General features: G+C 40.3%; 1 protein-coding gene across 1 annotated transcript in view; it reads left to right on the top strand.

Moving 5' to 3' along the window:
* Positions 1 to 12,157, top strand: part of ADAMTS12 (ADAM metallopeptidase with thrombospondin type 1 motif 12) — a 149,335-nt gene that overhangs the window by 111,989 nt on the left and 25,189 nt on the right. Inside the window, exons 15-17 of the mRNA XM_039709900.1 lie at positions 65 to 309; positions 1,652 to 1,793; positions 9,430 to 9,556. Coding sequence (XP_039565834.1) covers positions 65 to 309; positions 1,652 to 1,793; positions 9,430 to 9,556 — 514 coding nt within the window. The remainder of the gene's footprint in view (positions 1 to 64; positions 310 to 1,651; positions 1,794 to 9,429; positions 9,557 to 12,157) is intronic.

Raw genomic sequence — 12,157 nt, 5'->3', positions numbered from 1 at the left:
ACAAATAAGTAAAATGCAGTGACATTTCTGTTGTTCACCTCCATAAATTTTTCTTGTCTCTTAGGATATGTTGATATTGGGCTCATTCCAAAAGGTGCAAGAGGAATCAAAGTCATGGAAGTTACAGAATCAGGAAATTTCCTTGCTATGCGAAGCAAAGACCCAGAAAAATACTACCTGAATGGAGGCTTTATCATCCAGTGGAATGGTGAATACAAAGTGGCAGGCACAATATTTCAATATGACAGAACAGGGGATCTAGAAAATCTGACTGCTCCAGGACCCACCAATGAATCAATATGGATTCAGGTAAGCAGGACATCAGGAGCAGAACCTGCTAATTTGCATGGCAGCAGAATGTGCTGGGGCCCTGGAAGTGGGGCTGGGAAAATATGTATATTGGCATATAAGCCACTGTAAATGTGATGTCTTGAGAAAAAAAAATGAAAACAGTTGAGCTGTTTTGGAGAGAAATAAGCACCTTTCTTTGAGGGTCGTTCATCCTGCCTAGGGACACGTCCTGTATTGCACTCCAATATTTGTTAAAGGCTGGTATAATCCTGTGCTGCCACTAGAACAGGGGTCCTGCTGCCTGTAGTTGGTCAGTCCTTTGCCCAAACTTTCTTGTCTCTTTTACCAAATTTAACCAACACATGGCTGTGATGTGAACCAGATCCAGATGAAAATTAAATTGTCACAAATGGGAGCTGATGTCAGGCTGTGAACAGTGAGTGCTAGGGACAGCTGACAGCAGTGGCAGCTTACAGAGAGCAAGGAGAGCATGCAGCATAACAGATGGGTTAATAGCTTATGGTAAGTGAAACTGACCCACTTAACATCCACAGAAGCTGACTTCTTTTGTTGCTTTCATGTTGCTTTATGGATTCTGACTTATATATAACCACTTTCTGTCGGTTCTGAAAAAATAATTTGGAACTGGCCTTTTGATCTTTGGAAGTATCTCTCACATTCTTGTTTGCATGTGTATCCACCATGCAATCAAAAGAAGTATTAGGGGTGTGATGGGAAACCACTTTCACACTTTGAATTTCTGGTGAGAAGACTAAAGCGTGCTCAGACTTCACTTTTAGTACAATTGGGAGGAAGAGTAAAAGTTCATGGCTGAACTATTTTTTTCCCTTGATGATGTTTACTTTCTCTCTCTCAGGTAAATTTCTTGAGTACCCCTTCTCAGTTGGAATTTTTCTTCTTTATTCAGAAACACTGAAAAATAATATTAAAGCAGTGTCTGAATAGCATCTGTAATTTTCTGACTTAATGGTTGTTTTGTAACAGCTGCTTCAGCAGGTAGTAAAATTATAATTAATAACAGGGATAGGCAATGGCTCTTAATCAGCAGCATAGGGGTGTTCTGGATGGACTTTGCATTATCTTTTTTTATATTTAGTAGAATACCAATTATGGTGACCCATTTATTTCCACCTGTGATTGCAGAAATGCATGGTAAACAACTGTGTCTTTGAAAGATTAATGTATGCCACTGGCGAAAAAGAAGTAGAAATTTTACAAGTCTGCTCTCTGAATTGGTATCAGACTTTATGGGCAGCTTTAATTACTCCAGTTTCACACTTTGAAAGCTTTTGACCACTAGATTATTAATTAAACAATTAATAAACCCCACTCTCTCCAGCTGCTTTTTCAAGAAACTAACCCTGGAATCGAGTATGAATACACTGTACGTAAAGAAGAAAGTAATGAGAATGAGATTGGAGAGCCAGAGTATTTTTGGCAATATGGAGAGTGGACAGCCTGCAGTGTTACCTGTGGAAGAGGTAATTCCTCATTTCCTTTTTTTTACTGTTTTCCTTCATTACAGATGTAGTCCTCAAAGAGGACTGTTCTTTAATCTGCCTTGGGTGGGAAATCAGATCACAGGGTTTCAGAAATAATGTGAGCAATAATTTGTTTATGTTAAGTGGGGCAGAGCACTGGAACAGGCTGCCCAGAGAGCCTGTGGAGTCGCCTTCTCTGGAGCTATTAAAAATCTGCCTGGTTGTGATCCTGTGCAGCTTGCTCCAGGAGACCCTGCTTTAGGAGCGGGGTGAGACTACATAATCTCCAGAGGCCCTTTCCAACCCCAGCCATTCTGTGATCTGTGAATAATGTATTTTGACTCCTAAATAAAAATGTTTAAAATTATATAAGTCAAAAAGGTTTCTAAAACACCTGCCCTGAAATTCTCAGCTTCTGTAAACCAAAATAAGAAGGTGCAGTTTTCTTTCCCTCATATGTTTTTATCAATACTGTTCACCATAGCCCTTCTTTCCAGCAATACAAATTTATAACCTACTATTGTTTTCCTATTAAGTCTTTTCTATATAATAACTACAAAAAATATTCTTCATTTCTGTCCTGCCTTGACAAGTAACAACTCTTTTATGTACATTGCTCAATAGTTACTTAATTGCTATTAGTCTTGAGAACTTCCATGTCTTTGCGAGTTTGGCAACAGCTTGGGTACCACTGCAGTTATACTGTAGTTCTGTGCAGCACGTTAAGCCAGACAAGCAGAATGATGACTGTGAAGTAGAATTTAACAACAGGTCTGGAAGCTGTGGCTTCTGGTAACTCACAAAAATGCTACCAGAACTTCCTCTGAAGTAGTAACATCCATGAGATCAAGCTAATATTTGTAGAAAACCAACAATAAGGATAAAAAGACCAGACATTTCCATTAGTAATCTTTTTATCCATCTATTGTGGGAATTATTTTGAAAATGTGACAAAAAGCTTGTATGTGAAGGGAAGTCTGAAGTTGGGGGAAAGGAATTGTAGCCTTCTGTCTGAAATAGCTCTTGATTTTCACAGAATTCTGGAGATACAACCATTAGCTTGTTTTTTGACCATTCTGTACAGTGTGAAAACTGTACAGAAGAGTAGAAGATCAGTGTTACAACAAGACCAATAATATGAGAAAGACCTTTTCTAATGCTAGAGTTTTGTTAGTTGTTTTTGCTAATTACTTGGTAAAAGCAGTAATTACTGCTTTTTTAACTGCTCTGTGGAAGAAAAGAAAAGGACAAATAAGTGTTGTAACAAACTCAGATTCTAAAAGTAGTAATCATTGCAGGAATGACATTTTTAAATCTCTTCTGCCAGGGAAGACTCTAAAATAATGCATTTTCAGTGGTTCAGATAAAAAGCATTTTATTACTTAATTTTATAAGATTAAAAGAAGAACTTTTAGAAGCCTACTATAAACTATCCCATCCCAATTACATCCATATATTATTTAAAAATATATATATATAATCAACATATTACAGAGAAGTGTGTTCATTCATATATATGTATACTTGATTAGATAGATGTGACTTTTTCCTGGATTTTTTTGAGAAGAGTCTCTCAGCACAAAACTTTATATGCTTTCTGATGGGGAGACACCCACCATTTTCTTTAAATGGGTGCACAGAACAAGTGGTTTTGCTTAACTGTGTTCTGTAAGTTTATTTCTGATACCAGCCTAGTTCTGAGTCATGTTTAATGTAAAAATTGCTGTGATAAAAAGAGGAATGATTTAGTAGACTGTTTGTTATGCTGTTTTGAGGTTCTTTTTACATTAGCTGCAGTTTTCCCAGAGCTGTTTCTTACTAGGTAAATTGTAGCCCTGTGTACTCTCTTCTGGCTAACAAACTGTGTGATGTGGCTTTGATTGCTGCCCCATGGGTTATTTAGATAGGTAACTGTGGTATGTGAGGTTTTTTGTTCTTATCTACTAATTGGCTTCCTCTGCATTTTTGCTGTTAATAAATAATAAATGTTTTTTAAGCTTACTGCCTTTGTGTAAGTAGAAATCATGTGTTTCTGACAAGATTATGGACTTGGTGACATCAGTTGGAAGGGGAACCAAGAGGTGCATCCCAATTTATGAAGGGCACTGACACCTCACCAGTTCTCTGCATTCCTTCATGGACAGAAGAAAAGAAATTAATAAACCTGTAGCCCTCTCTCCCCTGAGATATGGGTGTTTAGAGAAGTAACTGGACAGGTCTAAAGAAGGATGTAGTTTGCTGATGCAGTGATGCATTTAGGGTATTGTCTCTCACTCCCTGCTCATTAAAACACAGAAATCCTGGCTCCAGTGTATCACTTGGAGTGGGGAAATCTGATGAGCCAATCTGCCTGCAGCTCTCTGCAGGTTCACATTGTATTTGGTTGTGTTCTGGGCCATAGGGATGTGGACCAGCATCACTGCTTGTAGCACCACTGAGGTTGGAAAACACCTGCAAGATCAGGGAGTCCCAAGCCTTGGCCAAACACGACCTCATCAACTAAACCATGGCCCCAAGTGCCATATCTGGTTGTTTCTGGAACACTCCCAGGGATGGTGACTCCACCACTTCCCTGGGCACCCTGTTCCAATGCTTGACTACCCTTTCAGTGAAGAAATTCTCTCTGATGTCCAAGTGACTTTCACAAAACTTCCTTCTGACTTCCACAAAACTTCCTCCAGGCTGTGAACAATGTGATTGATTTTATGTGTATGTTCACTCTGTTTAAATTCAGAACTTATTGCTGTTGGCAGTAACACACTTGTTGTACCAAATCACTGGCATTTGAAGTGTTCTGAGAAGTTTATAAGATAAAAGTGCACTGAAGTAGACAAGATCATCTTCTGCTATGGGTATGCTGCAGGACAAGTCTTATTGAAGATAAGTCTACAGAGAGATAAATAAGAAAAGCTGTATTTATTTAGCCTAATGTTAGTAGTAAATAGCTTTTAAGGATTATTGCTGTTACCATTTGGTAAACAACAAATCAATATTTTTAGGATAAAACGAAAGATGAACTGCTGAACTAACTTTGACAGCCACAGCCAGTGGAGAAATTGATCCTTACCTAGACTTCTGTTCTTTTGGCAAACCTGGACCTGCCAAAGATCCAGCACAGGTGCTTTCATCACCACTGGCCAAATACACAACAATAAATCCAAGGGTACTTCAGCCTTTGGTAGCCACAGAAATCAGAACAATACAAACAAATGCTTTCTGGAGCCAAGAAAGAACATTTGCATTGGGGAATAAGAAATTCCCTAGGCAGGGCAATGAACTGATGCAGGAAATCTTCATCAATCCTAAGACAGAAAAAAGTGACTTTAGCCCTATGGTGCGGCTCCTTATCCATGGGAAATGTACCTGGAAAAGTCCCAGTGATGAATAAGAACTTTGTAGAGTGAAGCTGTCTCTCTCCAGAATAAGCTCAGGGCAGCTCCCTGGACATATTTTCCCCCATATTCTTCACCTCAAGGTTGCACCACGCCACGCCCTGATGCATATCCTTCTCCAGCTCCACAGTGGAGAAACAGATTATGCAATGTATAAAATACATAAGCAGTTACATTGCAATCCAGTTCATGGCAAACAAGCACCAAAGGGGATAAAAGTCATAACCCTTTCTCTGTGCTGAGTGCAGGACAGGTTGAATCTCTTCCTGCCATTTGCTTTGTGCTGAAAGGAATTGCTTTGCAGTCAGAATGTTTGCACACTGGTGTCCTGCAAACTGCTGCACCCTCCGGACAAGAGCCGTCCCACCAGAGCCTGCTCTTAAGACAGCTGGTAGAGCCTGTAAGCTTTTCTAAATGCAGATTAATTTAAATCTGTCACTGAGGTTCTTTTCTAGACCAACTACCTATTATTCATTCTTTAAATAATCATGAAATGGGTTATATTGGAATTACAAGTACAAATGCTTCCTCCTTGTCTAAAGGCTTTGGTCTTGTTTCTTAGAACCAGCTTCGAGTGGCATTAAATGTAACAAAAAGCATATCACAGCACAGCTGCAACTAAGGGAGAATATTAGCTAACATCAAAACTTTGTTTCTCCACAGATAGTATCGGTAATTGGCAGATTTTCAAAGCTCTGCTAAAGGACTTAACTCTTAAGATTCTTTTTGGGGTTAACTGTTATGTGCCCTCTAAATCCTTCACAACTTTTGTAAAGGCCACTCTGCAAAATTATCTCCAAGTGTTCCTACACTTGCAGTGTTGGTTTTAGAATACAAAGGTCACTGTTTCCGTTCACTGTTGTGTGTCTGAGTTTTATAGCACTGCAAGTGTAAAGATTGGCACTTCTATTCTGTGCATAACTTGTGCAGGTGCAGAATATAATTTGCTCGTTCAAATATAAAGTGGACTCCTTGCAGACTATCTAAGTGCACAGCTCAGACAATTACATGTTCAAATGAGCTCTGAAGTCAGATATGCGTGTTTCTCATACACCTTTTATGCACTTGCTTATGATGCTTAATTTCTGTTGTTTATAGCCCAAACCGAGGGCTCTGCAGCAAAAAGATTTCTAATCTCTCTTTCAAAAGCCTTTCACACCCAGATGACTTTGAACTGGTACCTTTCTTTGCAAACCAAGTGAGAAATCAAAGTATGTGTGGGTCAGCCTCACATCTAAAGAGTCTTGCATTAGGGATGAAGTGTCACAGAGAATTAGAAGGAATTTCTGAGCACATTTAGTGAAATGAACATTATTCTCTGATCTGATGATTATCTTTGTTTCTCTTATCTTTCCCAGAAATACCTGTAAGGTTTTTTTCACAGAACTGAGATAGTACACATCAGGTGAACTAATCAGCATTGAGTTCAGAAAGAAGTAAAAGTGGTGAGTGGAGGAAAACAGCTACCTCTCAAAGCCGTTCAGAAAAAAAAAAGTTTAGATATCAAATTTTACTGAGGTTTCAGTATATTTAGAATTTTTAGTCTGTGGCTTAAATAGGATATTACCCTCTTAACTTGTATAACTGTAAATACTTGCTGAGGCAAGGTCAGTAGTGAGTAGTTGTCTTCTTCTGCAGTGTTTTCTAGTTCAACTTGCTCAAACTGATAAAACTATTTCATTATGTCATAGCATGTAAACCTACAGCCATATGTGTGTGTTTCTATGTGCATATAGGATTCCTTCCAGCTTTGGAGCTGAGCTGCCAGAGATTTTGAAACTACAGTGGGAATTCACATAACTTTCATAAAGAGGTTGTTTATTAGAATAAACTAGTTCATTGATGTCAGCTGGTCATTTTATGAGGATGTCCAGCTTCAAAGCAAAACCTTTTGCAAAGGTTTATAGGGGCTTTAAAATGAATTGCAGCAGCTGAAATGACACTAAAAATGTATCAAAGCAAGATTCCGTGTTGTTTGTATTTGTGAACAACAACATATGATTTTGAAAGTAACAGAAACATTTCTGCCAGCTGATTTGTTTTCAGCTAGCAGAAAGTTGGCTGAATTTTCTAGTCACATTTATACCAGGTCATGCAAGGGAGCACTGCTCCCTGGGAGTTCTGCACTGAGACAAAAAGCTTTCTCCTGTTTGAAGTCACCTATGAATGTGAGATCACCATGTCCAGGCTTGCTTCAGTCTTGTAGCTGCACCATGGACCATGGACCCTTGAGTGCCTCAGTTCCTGAATCTTCCCTTACAGGTGACACTAATCACTGCTCTAGAAGATCAGCCTTCATATCTGACTGGAGCAGAGTCAGTCATCAAATCTTGTGCTGTAGTCAGTAATTGTTTTATATGTCTCAGAAGTCTGAAAGTAATCAAAAAGTGAAAGCATTTCCTCAAATACCTGATGTTCTCAGGTGGTAAAAAAAAGGGATGTAGGTTTCCATTGGTTTCTATGAAATGACCCAAACACATATGCAAAACTCTCTTCTGTGTTCTTGAGCCAGTGCAGGATTAATGTTTGGATTTGTTGATCCTACAGGGCTTTTCCAACCATAACATTTTTTATGATCTTATGAGTATATAGAGGAATATATTACTATTTCCCAATTATTTTCTATGGATTGCTGTTCTTATCTTCCATGTCATTTCCCACACTAGCTATTAGAAGGTCTGAGGAAAGAAAAAGCTTGTTTCCTAAACATACTGCTAAATAGCCTAACACTTACCCTTTATGCCATGATAACAGTGCTGTTAGGCCCTGTGCATCCCAGGAGGAAGATAAAAGTTATAGAGGTGCAGTGATCTACCAGTGTGTATTAATTGTTGTGAATAAATAGAACAGTTAATTAGAGTTAATAAATGATTTTTCAGTCTTTTTAGTCCTTAAGATTTGTTTGGGCTATCTTAATGCCTCTGTATCAGTCTCAAGGCAATCTTTCAAACTGTAATATTGCAATACTTTTGTTTACATTGGGTTGTAGCAAGAGATCTGCCTCAGATTATTGCAGAACTATGTGGGAGGCAGGCTCCTGGAAACTGGCTTTCTTTAGATTCACACTAGGTTAATGTAGTATTTTGGTTCATGTTTCCTTCTGTGAGATGAGTGGGGTTTTGTATAAATGGAAATGATAGGAAATAACCCAAATGGTTTGTGTGGATTGTTTCTGTGTGTCTCTTCACCACTGTGCTTTGCCTCTTGTGCTGAATGTTGTGTATTATTTACTTAGAAAATAGAAGACATTTTTCATCACCATTTTCATATTTCAGTCAAAATGTGCACCAAAACTTCTTAAAAGTTGAATTCACGTTAAGAGTCACAGGATTATTCTGTGGCTCTGGCTTGTGTTCTGCTTAAACAGCCTTCCCAATGAACAGAGAAAAGGTCAGCAAAGCCAGGCTTGCTGTGAATAGCCTGATGCTGCTGCTGCGTTTCCTCTTGTCTGTGGGTAACTCGAGAACCCTTCATAGCCATTTAAACCCGCTTGAGGGCCTGCAGGAGCCCTTTCTGAGGCTAACAAATACATTAAGGAAAGTGCTTTCTAATCTGTCATTTGAGCTCTGATCTGATCCAAAAGAGCTCCGCTTAACCTTTTCAGCTTGACTGAAGGATGCGCATACCTGGGGGTTTCTGCAGTTCATCCCATCCCGCGGGAATTACTGCTCCTTTCCCTGTGTGTGTCTCTGCAGTTCATCCCATCCCGCGGGAATTACTGCTCCTTTCCCTGTGTGTCTCTCTCTCTGCAGTTCATCCCATCCCGCGGGGATTACTGCTCCTTTCCCTGTGTGTGTTTCTCTGCAGTTCATCGCATCCCGCGGGAATTACTGCTCCTTTCCTTGTGTGTGTGTCTCTGCAGTTCATCCCATCCCGCGGGGATTACTGCTCCTTTCCCTGTGTATCTCTCTCTCTCTGCAGTTCATTGCATCCCGCGGGAATTACTGCTCCTTTCCCTGTGTGTCTCTCTCTGCAGTTCATCCCATCCCGCGGGATTACTGCTCCTTTCCCGTGTGTCTCTCTCTGCAGTTCATCCCATCCCGCGGGAATTACTGCTCCTTTCCTTGTGTGTGTGTCTCTGCAGTTCATCCCATCCCGCGGGGATTACTGCTCCTTTCCCTGTGTATCTCTCTCTCTGCAGTTCCTCCCATCCCGCGCGAATTACTGCTCCTTTCCCTGTGTCTCTCTCTGCAGTTCATCCCATCCCGCGGGAATTACTGCTCCTTTCCCTGTGTCTCTGGCAGGGCTGCGGCGGCAGATCGCCCACTGCGTGCGGAGGGGAAGCGGAGCCGTCAAGAATTCCTTCTGTGACCCAGCAACGCAGCCGAACGGGCGGCAGAAGAAGTGCCACGAGCAGGACTGCCCGCCCAGGTATCGGGTTCTGGGAGGCTCTGGGGGTGGGAAACAGCATCCTTGCTCAAGGGAAGCTGTTCCTGATGCCAGGCTGGCATGGCACCCGCAGCCTTCCATGGTGCCTTGGTGAGGGCTGCCACGCGTTCCAGAGCAAGGTGACAGAATCCCTACAATAAACAAATCAGAAGTGAGCCACCCTGAGAGGTTTCTAAGTCAAGTTACTGAGCAGTCTGTGCTGGAAATGGCAGAGATTGTTCTCTCAAGTGTTTAGATACTATTTTTGTTCAGTTTGGGTACAGATGTACCTGAAGACCACATAGGTTCTTATTTAAAAACTGTATTCTTGCCTTAGCTCAGGTGAGCTAAGAATTACTGTGTGTTCCGAAAACAACTAGCAGAGCCTTTAGATGTTGTTTCTCAGTATTTTTTAGTACACCTTTGTCCTTTTTACAGAGGTGATGAGTTGAAATGCCTCCTTCTAAAACTAATTTTTGTACTTTCTTTGTAGCACAATACTTGGCATTTTTTGTTATGTTCCTTCTTATTTATAACTTTGAGTTAAGTGCAGTTAGCTTAATTCCGTGATCGCATGGGAATAATTCCTTCCTTTCTCGTAACATTGTCTTAATTTATATTAATCTCTGGTTCTTCTGTGCTGCCATTTTTCTTTGCTACCATTCTGTGCTACCATTTTAGCATTTAGTGAGGTAAGAAAGACTAAACATTCCTGGTGCCTGCAGAACTGTGGGCTTGTACAACAGGCACAGATTTGCTGAAAGAGATCAGTATTGTTTTTTGTTTCATGCTTTAGGTACTTTGGTTTTGTCTTCTGTTGTCTGTGAAAGTTGTTTATCATGCTGTTCACGAAGGTTCACCAGTCTTTCCCTAGTAATTCTAGTTCAGGCAGAGTCAAATCAAAGCAATGAGTCCTTGGGGTTCATTGCATTGCATTTGTCAGCAGTGAATTTCATGAGACTTTGATGTTAAAAGTTCTGTGTGGTTGTTGGTTTTATTAGTTGTTTCCAAGTATCTTCATAACAGTATATGATGCTTCTGTGGGATTTACATCTTTGTGCTTGCAGCATGGACTACCAGCATTTCATAATTCTTTGTAGATTGCCAGGAAATCAATTGAAAGTAGACCAAACCTTTTAATACTTGGCTAGTTAAGAGCTGGGACTACCCATACGTATTGAGGTGTTTTTTTCATGGCATATATAAACTGTACTATCAATTAAAAAATTCCCAGTTAACTGGGAATTTATGAACAATTTATGCCATTTGTTGTGACAACATTATTCAGCTCTTGAATGTGAGAGAGGAGCATTTGTCCCTTGTTGCACAATGTCATACATAAACCAAACTCTTCTGCAGACAGGCAGAAAAGCTCTTGTGTGCTGACAGCCTGTAATGCTTCTTGAGCTCATTCTCTGCTGCAGGGAAAACCACAAGTCATCCTTCTGAGGACAGCAAAATCACAACAAAGTGCAGTGCAGGAAAACCATATGTATTTAATTCTAGAGTCATGTTGCATATTTATTTTTCTCTTAGTAACACAAAAGTGACTGTAGAAACTTGACCAAGGGACTGAGTCCCTGTTCTGGCTCTCAGCAGGGCCTACATGCCTAAGGAGGAATAAGTCAAACATAAATCAGATTTCTTCGTAGTGCTCTTCCAGCTTCCAACTGGTTTTAATTCAAGGCATTTCAACGTTTTTATGGCTTGTGTAATAAGTAACCTCCAATGAACTTCACTCATCCAGCCTCCCCCTGCAGCCTTGAAAAACTTCTATTATATACAAGTTCCTCTGCAAGAAGCACCACAGCTCTAGTGCCTGTGTGAAGCACCACCACATTTTAACTGTTTTGAACCTGCCTCTCACTATCTTCTGTTGGTGGCCCTGAGTTCTTTTGTCACAAGAGATGGCAACAAAGAACAAATTATTTCTCACTCTTCCCAAGCCCTTCCTCTTGTAAATCTGCTCTCTGTTCCAGGCTGTAGTCCCAGCATGGGGTCAGTTGGTGTTCACTTTTCCCTGGCCTATGTGTCACCTCTAATGCAGACAGAGGGACTAATCTTCCTTTGAAACCCGAGACAACTTAGTGCAGTTTGTTGCTTCTAAAGAAAGTCTTAATGCTGGAGGCAGGTGTGACTGTCCCACGTGGCATTATGTGGGATAACTGAGAGTCCACGTGGAGCTGCTGAGGACAAAGTGTTCTGTAGAGAGGTGGCTAAATTCTGTGCCAGAGGAGTGAGGACAGTGCTATCAAACACAACCCTGCAGAAGACCTTTGTTTAGTGCTGCAGCCACAGAACTGAAGTCATTGGATGACTTTGCACTTCTCAACAGTGAACCACTTCTCAAAAGTGTACCAGGTGCTTTATAGTAGGTTGTATCCAAAAAGTTGTGGCTGTTCTTTACTAAATCACGCTGGTGAAAAACATGCTCTTAGACCGCTAAATAAGAAATAGATAATTTATCAAAAAGAAGCTATAGACAAAGAATAAAATGGTTATGGCTTTCACAAACCAGATCTTATTTCATTAATCCATTTGAGGAAGTCAGTTGTAAACAGTTTAAATTACAGATTTAAAATTACAAATTTAAATTACTTCTGA

This window comes from Passer montanus, unplaced genomic scaffold, assembly GCF_014805655.1.
Source record: "Passer montanus isolate IOZ18808 unplaced genomic scaffold, ASM1480565v1 scaffold22, whole genome shotgun sequence".
Taxonomy (NCBI): Eukaryota; Metazoa; Chordata; class Aves; order Passeriformes; family Passeridae; genus Passer; species Passer montanus.
Note: the sequence above shows the minus strand (reverse complement) of the source record. Positions and strands in the feature narration are given on the sequence as shown.